The sequence below is a fragment of the Scyliorhinus canicula genome, chromosome 29, assembly GCF_902713615.1.
Source record: "Scyliorhinus canicula chromosome 29, sScyCan1.1, whole genome shotgun sequence".
Taxonomy (NCBI): domain Eukaryota; kingdom Metazoa; phylum Chordata; class Chondrichthyes; order Carcharhiniformes; family Scyliorhinidae; genus Scyliorhinus; species Scyliorhinus canicula.
The window spans coordinates 7,846,775-7,863,666 of record NC_052174.1 but is presented as its reverse complement, the minus strand read 5'-3'; the positions used below and the strand labels follow the sequence as shown (position 1 = coordinate 7,863,666).

General features: G+C 49.4%; 1 protein-coding gene across 1 annotated transcript in view; it reads right to left on the bottom strand.

Annotated features, from left to right (window-relative positions):
- LOC119958294 (polyunsaturated fatty acid 5-lipoxygenase-like) overlaps positions 1–16,516 on the bottom strand; it is a 172,224-nt gene extending 155,708 nt beyond the window's left edge. Inside the window, exon 1 of the mRNA XM_038786728.1 lies at positions 16,367–16,516. Coding sequence (XP_038642656.1) covers positions 16,367–16,516 — 150 coding nt within the window. The remainder of the gene's footprint in view (positions 1–16,366) is intronic.
- Positions 16,517–16,892: the final 376 nt, after the last annotated feature.

Genomic DNA, 16,892 nt, shown 5'->3' with positions numbered 1-16,892 from the left:
GTCCCTGGTAGCCCGGCGCAGGATTCCTTTGCAGTGGAAGGCTGCGAGGCCCCCGGGCGTGGAATCCTGGATCAACGATATGGCTGGGTTTATCAAACTGGAGAGGGTCAAGTTTGCCCTAAGGGGGTCGGTCAAGGGTTCTTCCGGCGGTGGCAACCGTTCCTAGACTTTCTGACGGAGCATGAGAGGATGGTCAATTTCAGCAGCAACCCGGGGGTGGGGGTTGAACTTAAGATTCAACGATCTTTGTTAGAAGTTCTTGATGTCGGTGATTAAGGGATCCGCAACATTCTAAACTTAGAATCAATATATATATTGCAATAAGGTGGCTAAGATTTTTAAAAACTATTCTTTGAAAGGGATGAACGCTGTCACTGACTCGGCCAATAATTATTGCCCATCCCTAATTGCCTCTTGAGACGGTGGTGGGTGAGCCGCCTTCTTCAACCGCTGCAGTCCATGTGGTACACCCACTGTGCTGTTAGGGAGGGAGTTCCAGGATTTTGCCCCAGCGACAGTGAAGGAACGGCCGATATATTTCCCAGTCGGGACGGTGAGTGGCTGGGAGGGGATCCTCCAGGTGGTGGGGTTCCCAGGTATCTACTGCCCTTGTCCTTCTAGATGGTTGAGGTCGCTGGTTTGGAAGTTGCTGTAGAAGGAGCCTTGGTGAGTTGCTGCAGTGCATCTTGTAGACGGTACATACGGCTGTTACTGTGTATCGGTGGAGGAGGGAGTGAATGTTTAAGATGGTGGAAAGGGAGTTCAGTATTGAGGGAGTTCAGTATTGAGGGAGTGCAGTACTGAAGGAGTGCAGTACTGAGGGAGTGCGGTACTGAGGGACTGCGGTACTGAAGGAGTGCGGTACTGAAGAAGTGCGGGACTGAGGGTGTGCGGGACGGAGGAAGTGCGTTACTGAGAGAGTGTGGTACTGAGATAGTGTAGTACTAAGGGAGTGCAGCACTGAGAGAGTGCAGTACTATGGGAACGTGGTACTGAGGGAGTATAGTACTGAGGGAGGGCGGCACTGAGGGAGTGCGGCACTGAGGGAGTGCGGCACTAAGGGAGTGCGGTACTGAGGGAGCGCTTGTGGCGCTAACAATTGCACACAAAGACTTGAGTGAAGTACAAGAGAGGCTTTATTGCTGTGAGATGCTATTCCTCCGGCGGCAGCTATAGAATAGTATCTCAGTGAAGCTAGCGCATATTTCCCGTACCAGCCTCCCCGGACAGGCGCCGGAATGTGGCGACTAGGGGCTTTTCACAGTAACTTCATTGAAGCCTACTCGTGACAATAAGCGATTTTCATTCATTTCATTTCATATTTATACACAAGCTCCCTGTGGGCAGAGCTAGCCGGCAGGGGCTTACCGGAGAAACCTTTATTACAGGTACGGCCATACATCCCCCTACTGCAAGCACACATATATACAGTGGTTGTATCATCACAGCGCGATACTGAGGGAGTGCAGTACTGAGGGAGTGCGGTAATGAGGGACTGCGGTACTGAGGGACTGCGGTACTGAGGGAGTGCAATACTGAGGGAGTACAGTACTGATATGAATGCCGGTCTTTTTTAAAAATGATTTGTTTAATCCATATACTAACACTGTCTAATATAACACTGATTGTAATCGGGTGAACTGGTGTCTTTGAGGCACTGCAAACCTTCTGCTCGTAATATTTCCCCCAAAATATACATTATCCAGAAAATTGATAGAACATAGAACATTACAGCGCAGTACGGGCCCTTCGGCCCTCGATGTTGCGCCGACCTGTGAAACCATCTGAAGCCTATCTGACCTACACTATTCCATTTTCATCCTTATGTCTATCCAGCGACCACTTAAATGCCCTTAAAGTTGGCGAGTCTACTACTGTTGCAGGCAGGGCGTTCCACACCCCTACTACTCTCTGAGTAAAGAAACTGCCTCTGTATATCTACCACCCCTCAATTTAAAGCTATGTCCCCTCGTGTTGGTCATCACCATCCGAGGAAAAAGACTCTCACTGTCCACCCTATCTAACCCTCTGACAATCTTATATGTCTCTATTAAGTCACCTCTCAGCCTTCTCCTCTCTAACGAAAACAACCTCACGTCCCTGAGCCTTTCCTCGTAAGACCTTCCCTCCATACCAGGCAACATCCTAGTAAATCTCCTCTGAACCCTTTCCAAAGCTTCCACATCCTTCCTATAATGTGGTGACCAGAACTGCACGCAGTACTCCAGGAGCGGCCGCACCAGAGTCATGTACAGCTGCAGCATGACCTTGTGGCTCCGAAACTCAATCCCCCTACTGATAAAGGCTAGCACACCATATGCCTTCTTAACAGCCCTATTAACCTGGGTAGCAACTTTCAGGGATTTATGTACCTGGATGCCGAGATCTCTCTGTTCATCTACACTACCAAGAATCTTGCCATTAGCCCAAGACTCTGCATTCCTGTTACTCCTTCCAAAGTGAACCACCTCACACTTTTCCGCATTAAACTCCATCTGCCACCTCTCAGCCCAGCTCTGCAGCTTATCTATGTCCCTCTGTATCCTGTAACATCCTTCAGCACTATCCACAACTCCACCGACCTTCTTGTCATCTGCAAATTTACTAACCCATCCTTCTACACCCTCGTCCAGGTCATTTATAAAAATGACAAACAGCAGTGGCCCCAAAACAGATCCTTGTGGTACACCACTAGTAACTGAACTCCAGGATGAACATTTGCCATCAACCACCACCCTCTGTCTTCTTTCAGCTAGCCAATTACTGATCCAAACCGCTAAATCACCTTCAATCCCGTACTTCCTTATTTTCTGCAATAGCCTACCGTGTGGAACCTGATCAAACGCCTTACTGAAATCCATATACACCACATCAACCGCTTTACCCTCATCCACCTGTTTGGTCACCTTCTCAAAAAACTCAATAAGGTTTGTGAGGCATGACCTACCCTTCACAAAACCGTGTTGACTATCGCTAATCAACTTGTTCTTTTCAAGATGATTATAAACCCTATTTCTTATAACCTTTTCCAACATTTTACCCACAACCGAAGTAAGGCTCACAGGTCTATAATTACCAGGGTTGTCTCTACTCCCCTTCTTGAACAAGGGGACAAGATTTGCTATCCTCCAGTCTTCCGGCACTATTCCTGTCGACAAAGACGACATAAAGATCAAGGACAAAGGCTCTGCAATCTCCTCCCTGGCTTCCCAGAGAATCCTAGGATAAATCCCATCTGGCCCAGGGGACATATCTATTTTTACACTTTCCAAAATTGCTAACACCTCCTCCTTGTGAACCTCAATTCCATCTAGCCTGGTCGACTGAACCTGAGTATTCTCCTCGGCAACATTGCCGTTCTCCAGTGTAAACACTGATGAAAAATATCCATTTAACGCTTCCCCTATCTCCTCTGATTCCACACACAACTTTCCACTACTATCCTTGATTGGCCCTAATCTTACTCTAGTCATTCTTTTGTTCCTGATATACCTGTAGAAAGCCTTAGGGTTTTCCTTGATCCTATCTGCCAATGACTTTTCGTGTCCTCTTCTCGCTCTTCTTAACTCTCCCTTTAGGTCCTTCCTGGCTAACTTGTGACTCTCAAGTGCCCTAACTGAGCCTTCATGTCTCATCCTAACATAAGCCTTCTTCTTCCTCTTGACAAGTGCTTCAACTTTCTTAGTAAACCACGGTTCCCTTGCTCGACAACTTCCTCCCTGCCTGACAGGTACATACCTATCAAGGACACGCAGTAGCTGTTCCTTGAAAAAGCTCCACATTTCGATTGTACCCATCCCCTGCCGTTTCCTTCCCCATCCTATACATCCTAAATCTTGCCGAATAGCATCATAATTGCCTTTCCCCCAGCTATAATTCTTGCCTTGCGGTATATACCTATCCCTGCCCATTGCTAAAGTAAACATAACCGAATTGTGATCACTATCACCAAAGTGCTCACCTACATCTAAATCTAACACCTGGCCGGGTTCATTACCCAGTACCAAATCCAATGTGGCCTCGGCCCTTGTTGGCCCTGTGTCAGAAAACCATCCTGCACACACTGCACAAAAACTGACCCATCTATAGAACTCAAACTATAGTATTTCCAGTCAATATTTGGAAAGTTAAAGTCCCCCATAACAACTACTCTGTTACTCTCGCTCCTGTCGAGAATCATCTTTGCAATCCTTCCCTCTACATCTCTGGAACTATTCGGAGGTCTATAGACAACTCCCAACAGGGTAACCTCTCCTCTCCTGTTCCTAACCTCGGCCCATACTACCTCAGTAGATGAGTCCTCAAATGTCCTTTCTGCTGCCGTAATACTTTCCTTGATTAACAATGCCACCCCCCCCCCCCCCCCCCCCCCCGGTCTTTTACCATCTTCTCTGTTCTGACAGAAACATCTAAATCCTGGAACCTGCAACAACCATTCCTGTCCCTGCTCTACCCATGTCTCCGAAATCGCCACAACATCGAGATCCCAGGTACCAACCCATGCTGCAAGCTCACCCACCTTATTCCGGATGCTCCTGGCGTTGAAGTAGACACACTTCAAACCAGCGTCTTGCTTGCCGGTGCCCTCTTTCGAACTTTTAACCCTATCCCTGACCTCACTACTCTCAACATCCTGTGCACTGGGACTACAATTTAGGTTCCCATCCCCTTGCTGAATTAGTTTAAACCCCACCGAAGAGCACTAGCAAATCTCCCCCCCAGGATATTGGTATCCCTCTGGTTCAGGTGAAGACCATCCTGTTTGTAGAGGTCCCACCTACCCCAGAATGAGCCCCAATTATCCAGGAAACCAAAACCCTCCCTCCTGCACCATCCCTGTAGCCACGTGTTCAACTCCTCTCTCTCCTTATTTCTCACTTCGCTAGCACGTGGCACGGGTAACAACCCAGAGATAACAACTCTGTTTGTTCTAGCTCTCAGCATCCACCCTAGCTCCCTGAATTTCTGTCTTAAATCCCCATCTCTCTTCCTACCTATGTCGTTGGTACCTCTGTGGACCACGACTTGGGGCTGCTCCCCCTCCCACTTAAGGATCCCAAAAACACGATCAGAGACATCACGAAACCTGGCACCTGGAAGGCAACACACCAACCGTGAGTCTCTTTTGTTCCCACAGAACCTCCTGTCTGTTGCAAATCAGAAGTATTGCAAAACATCCTGACTTAGAAATTACAGAGAGCGGAATAAAATGCAGCTAGTCTCTGTACAGCATGGTCCACCTTGAGGTGCTTCAATACAATTGAATTACTCTTGATGTTTGCAATCTGCATTCCCTCTGTTAGTGTATATATACTTACAGATCCCTCCTTCAGGGTACCAAATAACCCTCTGTTCACACTGGTTCGGTGACTCTTTCCCCGCTCTCCGATCAGGGTACAGTACACATAACTCCAAGTTCCTGCACAAAACTCTTCCCCAGTCTTGATAGCGACGTTGTAGGTGACCATTTTGATGCTGGGAGATATCAAGAACTCCAACTATAGTAACACCTATCACTAAGTGTCCAGAAATGCGAATGCAGGCTGTGTACATTAAAAATGGCGGGGTTTGTGTGAAATCAGGTGGTTTCACAATCTGACGGAGAGTGACACCGGTCTAGCATTTAAAACACCTCTGCGTAATTCATTGCAAATCCAGTCTTCCATACTTAGCAGCCAGAGGAAACCTTGGTCTAAGATATATATGGGGATGAGCAACCCCCCTGGCCAAGCTCCACCACCCCAAAGAAGGTGACCTCACCCCACACACCGGCACTCCACCCTGCACCACATGCCAACAGCCTGTTGTATCACATTTGTCTCTCTGTGATACAAAGGCACTGTTCTGACCTTCCTTGTCTGGGTACTTTGGCCACCATTTGAAGAGGGTCTACCTGTACCGGGGTGGAGGTCAGCTGCCTCTCCCTCTAGGTCAAAAACAGTTTCTCCATGTGTGCTGCTAGAACTCATAGAATTTACAGTGCAGAAGGAGGCCATTCGGCCCATCAAGTCTGCACCGGCTCCTGGAAAGAGCACCCTACCCAAGGTTAACACCTCCACCCTATCCCCATAACCCAGTAACCCCACCCAACACTAAGGGACACCAAGGGCAATTTATCACGGCCAATCCACCTAACCTGCACATCTTTGGACTGTGGGAGGAAACCGGAGCACCTGGAGGAAACCCACGCAGACACGGGGAGGATGTGCAGACTCCGCACAGACAGTGACCCAAGCCGGAATTGAACCTGGGACTCTGGAGCTGTGAAGCGATTGCGCGATCCACAATACTATCGTGCTGCCCCACCATGACAGAACGGCTGTCATGGAGTTTAGATCTTGTTGATGCTTGTTGTCAGTACGGTGGCGCAGTGGATTAGCCCTGCTGACTCACGGCGCCGAGGTCCCAGGTTCGATCCCAGCCTGAGGTAACTGTCCGTGTGGAGTTTGCACCTTCTCCCCGTGTCTGCGTGGGTTTTGCTCCCATAACCCAAAGATGTGCCGGGTAGGTGGATTGGACACGATAAATTGCCCCTTAATTGGAAAAAATTAATTGGGTACTCTAAATAAAAAAAAACACTTTGCTTGTTGTTCGTACAGGCTCAGACGAATGACAACAGCTTTGTCTGTCTTGTCACTAGTCTGAGCCGCCCTCCATTTCCTACTGCGCTATGGAGCGTTGGGAGGAACCTATCCTTGTTTTTCTGCATGTTTGCCAATCAACCTTCTATACTTTTGAACAAGGAAAAGGGAGAGTCCCTTCCCCTCCCCAGGCTGCTGCGAACTCGCTGCCATTGTGAAATCTGGATAATCCCCTTATTCCCTCACAGACATGCCTCGGGATGTCCCCTTACTCCCTCACGGACGTCCCTCGGGATGTCCTCCTTACTCCCACATGGACGTCCCTCGAGATGTCCCCCCCTTACTCCCTCATGGACGTCCCTCGGGATGCCCCCTTACTCCCTCAAAAATTGTGTGTGTCAACGTAGTTGACGATCAAAAAATTGTTAAGATTTTAAAAAACTATTCTTTGAAAGGGATGAACGCCTTCACTGACTCGGCCAATAATTATTGCCCATCCCTAATTACCCCTTGAGACAGTGGTGGGTGAGCCGCCTTCTTGAACCACTGCAGTCCCTGTGGTACACCCACTGTGCTGTTAGGGAGGGAGTTACAGGATTTTGCCCCAGCGACAGTGAAGGAACGGCCGATATATTTCCCAGTCAGGATGGTGAGTGACTCGGAGGGGATCCTCCAGGTGGTGGGGTTCCCAGGTATCTGCAGCCCTTGTCCTTCTGGATGGTAGAGGTCATGAGTTTGCAAGGTGCTGTATAAGGAGCCTTGGTGAGTTGCTGCAGTGCATCTTGTAGATGGTACACACGGCTGCCACTGTGCGTCGGTGGAGGAGGGAGTGAATGTTTAAGATGGTGGAAAGGGAGTTCAGTATTGAGGGAGTTCAGTATTGAGGGAGCGCAGTACTGAGGGAGAGCGGTACTGAGGGAGTGCGGTACTGAGGGAGTGCATTACTGAGTGTGGTACTGAGATAGTGCAGTACTGAGGGAGTGCAGTACGATGGGAGCGTGGTACAGAGGGAGTGCAGTACTGAGGGAGTGCGGCACTGAGGGAGCGCGATACTGAGGGAGTACGGTACTGAGGGACTGCGGTACTGAGGGAGTGCGGCACTAAGGGAGTGCGATACTGAGGGAGCGCGATACTGAGGGAGCGCGATACTGAGGGAGGGCGGCACTAAGGGAGTGCGGTACTGAGGGAGCGCGATACTGAGGGAGTGCAGTACTGAGGGAGTGCGGTAATGAGGGACTGCTGTAATGAGGGACTGCGGTGCTGAGGGTGTTCGGTACTGAGGGAGTGCAATACTGTGGGACTGCGGTACTGAGGAGTGCAGTACTGATATGAATGCCGGTCTTTTTAAAATAATTATTGCCCATCCCAAATTGCCCCTTGAGACCGCCTTCTTGAACCACTGCAGTCCCTGTGGTACACCCACTGTGCTGTTAGGGAGGGAGTTACAGGATTTTGCCCCAGCGACAGTGAAGGAACGGCCGATATATTTCCCAGTCAGGATGGTGAGTGACTCGGAGGGGAACCTCCAGGTGGTGGGGTTCCCAGGTATCTGCTGCCCTTGTCCTTCTGGATGGTCGAGGTCATGAGTTTGCAAGGTGCTGTATAAGGAGCCATGGTGAGTTGCTGCAGTGCATCTTGTAGATGGTACACACGGCTGCCACTGTGCGTCGGTGGAGGAGGGAGTGAATGTTTAAGATGGTGGAAAGGGAGTTCAGTATTGAGGGAGTGCAGTACTGAGGGAGTGCGGTACTGAGGGAGTGCGGTACTGAGGGAGTGCGGTACTGAAGACGTGCGGGGCTGAGGGAGTGCGGGACGGAGGAAGTGCGTTACTGAGACAGTGTGGTACTGAGATAGTGTAGTACTGAGGGAGTGCAGTACTATGGGAGCGTGGTACAGAGGGAGTGCAGTACTGAGGGAGTGCGGCACTGAGGGACAGCGGTACTGAGGACTGCCGGTCTTTTTAAAAAATGATTTGTTTAATCCATATACTAACACTGTCTAATGTAACACTGATTGTAATCGGGTGAACTGGTGTCTTTGAGGCACTGTAAACCCTCTGCTCGTAATATTTCCCCAAAAATACACATTATCCAGAAAATTGATGGAAGTATTGCATCCTGACTTAGAAATTACAGAGAGTGCAATAAAATGCAGCTAGTCTCTCTACAGTATGGTCCACTTTGAGGTGCTTCAATACAATTGAATTACTCTTGATGTTTGCAATCTACATTCCCTCTGTTAGTGTATATATACTTACAGATCCCTCCTTCAGGGTACCAAAGAACCCTCTGTTCACACTGGTTCGGTGACTCGTTCCCTGCTCTCCAATCAGGGTACAGTACACATAACTCCAAGTTCCTGCATCAAACTCTTCCCCAGTCTTGACACCGGTCTAGCGTTCAAAATGGCTCCATGTAATTCATTGCAAATCCTGTCTTCCATACTTAGCAGCCAGAGGAAACCTTGGTCTAAGATATATATGGGGATGAGCAACCCCCCTGGCCAAGCTCCACCACCCCACAGAGGGTGACCTCACCCCACACACAGGCACTCCACCCTGCACCACATGCCAACAGCCTGTTGTGTGACATTTGTCTCTCTGTGATACAAAGGCACTGTACTGACCTTCCTTGTCTGGGTACTTTGGCCACCATTTGAAGAGGGTCTATCTGTACCGGGCTGGAGGTCAGCTGCCTCTCCCTCTAGGTCAGGGGTGGGCAAACTTTTCCGTGCAAGGGCCACATTCAGAAATTCACAATTTTAAAGGGCCGCATAGTATATTAAGTAAAATAATTACTTCACCCGGTTATGATTCTGGGCGCCTCATATAGAACATAGAACAGTACAGCACAGAACAGGCCCTTCGGCCCTCGATGTTGTGCCGGGCAATGATCACCCTACTTAAGTCAACGTATCCACCCTATACCAGTAAGTAACCCAACAGCCCCCCCATTAACCTTAAAAAAAATTAATTAAAAATTAAAATTTTTTTTTTTTTTTTTTAATGACTTGGTGGGCCGCATACGGCCCGCGGGCCGTAGTTTGCCCACCCCTGCTCTAGGTCATAAACAGTTTCTCCATGTGTGCTGCTAGAACTCATAGAATTTACAGTGCAGAAGGAGGCCATTCGGCCCATCAAGTCTGCACCGGCTCCTGGAAAGAGCACCCTACCCAAGTTTAACACCTCCACCCTATCCCCATAACCCAGTAGACCCACCCAACACTAAGGGACACTAAGGGCAATTTATCCTGGCCAATCCACCTAACCTGCACATCTTTGGACTTTGGGAGGAAACCGGAGCACCCGGAGGAAACCCACGCACACAGGGGGAGGATGTGCAGACTCTGCCCAGACAGTGACCCAAGCCGGAATTGAACCTGGGACCCTGAAGCTGTGAAACGATTGTGCTATCCACAATGCCACCGTGCTGCCCCACCAAGACAGAACGGCTGTCATGGAGTTTAGATCTTGTTGATGCTTGTTGTCAGCACGGTGGCGCAGTGGATTAGCCCTGCTGACTCACGGCGCCGAGGTCCCAGGTTCGATCCCAGCCTGAGGTAACTGTCCGTGTGGAGTTTGCACCTTCTCCCCGTGTCTGCGTGGGTTTTGCTCCCATAACCCAAAGATGTTACCCAAAGGGGCAGCAGGGTAGCATGGTGGTTAGCATAAATGCTTCACAACTCCAGGGTCCCAGGTTCAATTCCCGGCTGGGTCACTGTCTGTGTGGAGTCTGCACGTCCTCCCCCTGTGTGCGTGGGTTTCCTCCGGGTGCTCCGGTTTCCTCCCACAGTCCAAAGATGTGCGGGTTAGGTGGATTGGCCATGCTAAATTGCCCGTAGTGTCCTAAAAAAAAGTAAGGTTAAGGGGGGGTTGTTGGGTTACGGGTATAGGGTGGATACGTGGGTTTGAGTCGGGTGATCATGGCTCGGCACAACATTGAGGGCCGAAGGGCCTGTTCTGTGCTGTACTGTTCTTTGTTCTATGTGCCGGGTAGGTGGATCGGACACGATAAATTGCCCCTTAATTGGAAAAAATTAATTGGGTACTCTAAATAAAAAAAAACACTTTGCTTGTTGTTCGTACAGGCTCAGAAGAATGACAACAGCTTTGTCTGTCTTATCACTAGTCTGAGCCTCCCTCCATTTCCTACTGCGCAATGGAGCGTTGGGAGGAGCCAATCCTTGTTTTTCTGCATTTTTGTCAATCAACCTTCTATACATTCGAACAAGGAAAAGAGAGAGTCCCTTCCCCTCCCCAGGCTGCTGCGAACTCGCTGCCATTGTGAAATCTGGATAATCCCTTTACTCCCTCACGGACGTCCCTCGAGATGTCCCCCCTTACTCCCTCACGGATGTCCCTCGGGATGCCCCCTTACTCCCTCAAAAATTGTGTGTGTCAACGTAGTTGACGATCAAAAAATTGTTAAGATTTTAAAAAACTATTCTTTGAAAGGGATGAACGCTGTCACTGACTCGGCCAATAATTATTGCCCATCCCTAATTGCCCCTTGAGTCAGTGGTGGGTTAGCCGCCTTCTTGAACCACTGCAGACCCTGTGGTACACACACTGTGCTGTTAGGGAGGGAGTTACAGGATTTTCACCCAGCGAAAGTGAAGGAACGGCCGATATATTTCCAAGTCAGGATGGTGAGTGACTCGGATGGACAGAGGGAGGTGGACATAGGGAGGTGGACAGAGGGGGTGGACAGAGAGGGGGGTCGACAGAGAGGGGGGTGGACAGAGGGAGATGGACAGAGGGGGATGGACAAAGGGAGATGGACAGAGGGAGTCAGACTTCCACACTGTATTACATGTGGGCAGTGATCTGAAATCTGGCTGATTTTTGACCTCACCTGGTCCAGCGTTCGGAGTCCAACAACTTTGTTGGCTTGGATCAGCTGACAGCACAGAGATTGGACCCGATGCCTTCTGCTCTGTGTGAGGTCAGTATCACACTGGGCAGTGCCTGCATCCAGCGAGTGAGCTGGAATTACCTCTCCCTGTTCAGAGCTGATTTCATGAGGAGCAGCAGGAACACCGGGAGCTAATATCTCTCTCGCACACCAACAGAACCCAGGCCAACCAACTCCCTGTACCAGCCCACAGCTGGCTTTAGTGGCAGCTTGGCTTCATAGTCACATTCTCACCACTGAGTCAGAAGGTTGTGGGTTCAAACCCCACCTCCAGAGCTGAAAACATAACATAGGCTGCCTGTTCAGTTCAGTTCAGTGCTGAGGGAGTACTACCCTGTCAGAGCTGACCACTTTCACATGAATTTTTAAAATCATGAGCTAAATTGTCTCCTTGGGTGGACGAATGATCCAAAGAGAGGCCGCGTCTGACAAATCTGTTAGAGTTCTTTGAGAAAGTGACAAGGAAATTAGACAAAGGAGAACCAGTGGATGTGATTTACTTAGATTTCCAGAAGGCCTTTGATAAGGTGCTGCACAGGAGACTGTTAAATAAGTTAAGAGCCCATGGTGTTCAGGGTAAGAACCTGGCATGGATAGAGGATTGGCTGACTGGCAGAAGGCAGAGAGTGGGGATAAAGGGGTCTTTTTCAGGATGGCAGCCGCTGACTAGTGGTGTGCCTCAGGGGTCTGTGCTGGGACCACAACTTTTTACAATATACATTAATGATCTGGACGAAGGTACTGAAGGCACTGTTGCCAAGTTTGCAGATGATACAAAGATCTGTAGAGGGGCAGATAGTATTGTGGAAGCAAGGGGGCTGCAGAAGGATTTGGACAAGCTAGGAGAGTGGGCAATGAAGTGGCAAATGAAATACAATGTGGAAAAGTGTGAGGTTATGCACTTTGGAAAGAGGAATTTAGACATTGACTATTTTCTAAATGGGGAAATGCTTCGGAAAGCAGAAGCACAAAGGGACTTGGGAGTCCTTGTTCACGATTCTCTAAAGGTTAATGTGCAGGTTCAGTCGGCAGTTAAGAAGGCAAATGCAATGTTAGCATTCATGTCAAGAGGGCTAGAATACCGGACCAGGGATGTACTTCTGAGATTGTGTAAGGCTCTAGTCAGACCCCATTTGGAGTATTGTGAGCAGTTTTGGGCTCCATATCTAAGGAAGGATGTGCTGGCCTTTAAAACAGAGTTGAGGAGGAATTTCTTCAGCCAGAGGGTGGTGAATCTGTGGAACTCTTTGCCGCAGAAGGCTGTGGGGGCCAAATCACTGAGTGTCTTTAAGATAGAGATAGATAGGTTCTTGATCAATTAGGGGATCAGGGGTTATGGGGAGAAGGCAGGAGAATGGGGATGAGAAAATACCAGCCATGATTGAATGGCGGAGCAGACTTGATGGGCCAAGTGGCCTAATTCTGCTCTTATGTCTTATGGTGTTATGGACTCAAGAAAGAACAGAGGGAAGAGGGGTTCTGTTGACTCGCTTATGCTCTTTCACTTTTAAATTCAGCTTGTCAGAATGTGAGAAAAGTAACGTCCTCCCACGATGTTATCATAGATCATAGAATTTACAGTGCAGAAGGAGGCCATTCGGCCCATCGAGTCTGCACTGGCTCTTGGAAAGAGCACCCTACCCAAGGTCAACACCTCCACCCCATCCCCATAATCCAGCAACCCCACCCAACACTAAGGGCTATTTTGAACACTAAGGGCAATTTTGAACACTAAGGGCAATTTATCATGGCCAATCCACCTAACCTGCACATCTTTGGACTGTGGGAGGAAACCCATGCACACACGGGGAGGGTGTGCAGACTCCGCACAGACAGTGACCCAAGCCAGAATCGAACCTGGGACCCTGGAGCTGTGAAGCGATTGTGCTATCCACAATGCTACCATGCTGCGGTGAGGAACAATGCCCGGGAGATTAGTGAATTCCGGAGAGACTCTCTGACTATCCAGCGGAACAGTGGCTCAGTGATCAACCCTGCTGCCTCACAGTGCCAGGGAACCGGCTTCGATTCCAGCCTTGGGTGACTGTGCGGAGTCTGCATGTTCTCCCCGTGTTGTGTGGGTTTCCTCCGGGTGCTCAGGTTTCTTCCCACGGTCCAGAGATGTGCAGGTTAGGTGGATTGGCCATGATAAATTGTCCCTTAGTATCCAACGGTGTTCAGGTTATGTGGATTGCCCCTTAGTGTCCAAAACGTTCGGTGGGGTTGCAGGAATAGGGGTGGGGATGGGGGCTGTGGGCCTAGGTAGTGTGCTCCTTCGGAGGGTAGGTGCAGACTGGATGGGCTGAATGGCCTTCTTCTAGACTGTAGGGATTCTATATACAAGAAGCTTAGAAGGTCTTTGAGTTTGGGGGGAGCGGGTGCATGAATAAAATTGCTTTCTGTCTTTCTACCTGACTGAATTTGATTTTCTTTCCTTCACTAAACAGTATGACTGGGATTCCTGGGTTCCCAACTCACCTTGCTCAATGAGGAAACCTCCTCCCACTGAAAAGGGGAAAGTGACCATGGAGTACATCATGGAATCATTGCCCAATGTTCACCAGGCCTGCCTCCAGATGGCAATTCTCTGGATGGTTAATCACCCACCCCAGGAAATGGTAAGGAATTGATCAGTAAACCCACTTTTGAAGAGAGAGTGAATATGACCAGGAACCCAGAGTCCACCAAATTGTTCCAGAGATGAGAGTGTTGACTGATGAGATACGAGCGAGTAGAACGGACCAATGCTTTGGTCACCATTTGAAGAGGGTCTATCTGTACCGGGGTGGAGATCAGCTGCCTCTCCCTCTGGGTCATAAACAGTTTCTCCATGTGTGCTGCTAGAACGGCTGTCATGGGGTTTATATCTTGTTGATGCTTGTTGTCAGTACCGTGGCGCACCAGCCCCAGTACGGGGCTGGTTTAGCTCACTCAGCTAAATTGCTGGCTTTTCAAGCAGACCAAGCAGGCCAGCAGCACGGTTCGATTCCCGTACCAGACTCCCCGGACAGGCCCCGGAATGTGGCGACTAGGGGTTTTTCACAGTAACTTCACTGAAGCCTACTCGTGGCAATAAGCGATTTTCATTTCAGTGGCGCAGTGGATTAGCCCTGCTGACTCACGGCGCCGAGGTCCCAGGTTCGATCCCAGTCTGAGGTAACTGTCCGTGTGGAGCTTGCACATTCTCCCCGTGTCTGCGTGAATTTTGCTCCCACAACCCAAAGATGTGCCGGGTCGGTGGATTGGCCAGCCTAAATTGCCCCTTAATTGGAAAAAATTAATTGGGTACTCTAAATTTAAAAAAAACACTTTGCTTGTTGTTCGTACAGGCTCAGAAGAATGACAACAGCTTTGTGTGTCTTGTCACTAGTCTGAGCCTCCCTCCATTTCCTACTGCGCAATGGAGCGTTGGGAGGAGCCAATCCTTGTTTTTCTGCATTTTTGCCAATCAACCTTCTATACTTTCGAACAAGGAAAAGAGAGAGTCCCTTCCCCTCACCAGGCTGCTGCGAACTCGCTGCCATTGTGAAATCTGGATAATCCCCTTATTCCCTCACAGACGTCCCTCGGGATGCCCCCTTACTCCCTCACGGACGTCCCTCGGGATGTCCCCCTTACTCCCACACGGATGTCCCTCGAGATGCCCCCTTACTCCCTCAAAAATTGTGTGTGTCAACGTAGTTGACGATCAAAAAATTGTTAAGATTTAAAAAAACTATCCTTTGAAAGGGATGACGCTGTCACTGACTCGGCCAATAATTATTGCCCATCCCAAATTGCCCCTTGAGACAGTGGTGGGTGAGCCGCCTTCTTGAACCACTGCAGTCCCTGTGGTACACCCACTGTGCTGTTAGGGAGGGAGTTACAGGATTTTGCCCCAGCGACAGTGAAGGAACGGCCGATATATTTCCCAGTCGGGACGGTGAGTGGCTGGGAGGGGATCCTCCAGGTGGTGGGGTTCCCAGGTATCTACTGCCCTTGTCCTTCTGGATGGTAGAGGTCATGAGTTTGGAAGGTGCTGAATAAGGAGCCTTGGTGAGTTGCTGCAGTGCATCTTGTAGATGGTACACACGGCTGTCACTGTGCGTCGGTGGAGGATGGAGTGAATGTTTAAGGTGGTGGAAAGGGAGTTCAGTATTGAGGGAGTTCAGTATTGAGGAAGTGCAGTACTGAGGGACTGCGGTACTGAGGGAGTGCGGTACTGAGGGAGTGCGGTACTGAAGAAGTGCGGGACTGAGGGAGTGCGGGACGGAGGAAGTGCGTTACTGAGAGAGTGTGGTACTGAGATAGTGTAGTACTGAGGGAGTGCAGTACTATGGGAGCGTGGTACAGAGGGAGTGCAGTACTGAGGGAGTGCGGTACTGAGGGAGCGCGATACTGAGGGAGTGCAGTACTGAGGGAGGGCGGCACTAAGGGAGTGCGGTACTGAGGGAGCGCGATGCTGAGGGAGTGCAGTACTGAGGGAGTGCGGTAATGAGGGAGTGCGGTACTGAGGGACTGCGGTACTGAGGGACTGCGGTACTGAGGGAGTGCAATACTGAGGGAGTGCAGTACTGATATGAATGCCAGTCTTTTTAAAAAATGATTTGTTTAATCCATATACTAACACTGTCTAATTACTGATTGTAATCGGGTGAACTGGTGTCTTTGAGGCACTGTAATCCCTCTGCTCGTAATATTTCCCCAAAAATACACATTATCCAGAAAATTGATAGAAGTATTGCAAAACATCCTGACATAGAAATTACAGAGAGTGCAATAAAATGCAACTAGTCTCTATACAGCATGGTCCACCTTGAGGTGTTTCAATACAATTGAATTACTCTTGATGTTTGCAATCTACATTCCCTCTGTTAGTGTATATATACTTACAGATCCCTCCTTCAGGGTACCAAATAACCCTCTGTTCACACTGGTTCGGTGACTCGTTCCCTGCTCTCCGATCAGGGTACAATACACATAACTCCAAGTTCCTGCATCAAACTCTTCCCCAGTCTTGATAGCGACCTTGTAGGTGGTCATTTTGATGGCGAGAGATATCGAGAACTCCAACTATAGTAACACCTATCAGACTACGTGTCCAGAAATGCGAATGCAGGCTGCGTACATTAAAAAAGGCGGGGTTTGTGCGAAATCAGGTGGTTTCACAATCTGACGGAGAGTGACACAGGTCTAGTGTACAAAATAGCTCCATGTAATTCATTGCAAATCCTGTCTTCCATACTTAGCAGCCAGAGGAAACCTTGGTCTAAGATATATATGGGGATGAGCAACCGCCCTGGCCAAGCACTACCACCCCACAGAGGATGACCTCACCCCACACACCGGCACTCCACCCTGCACCACATGCCAACAGCCTGTTGTATCACCTGGGTCCCAGGTTCGATTCCCGGCTGGG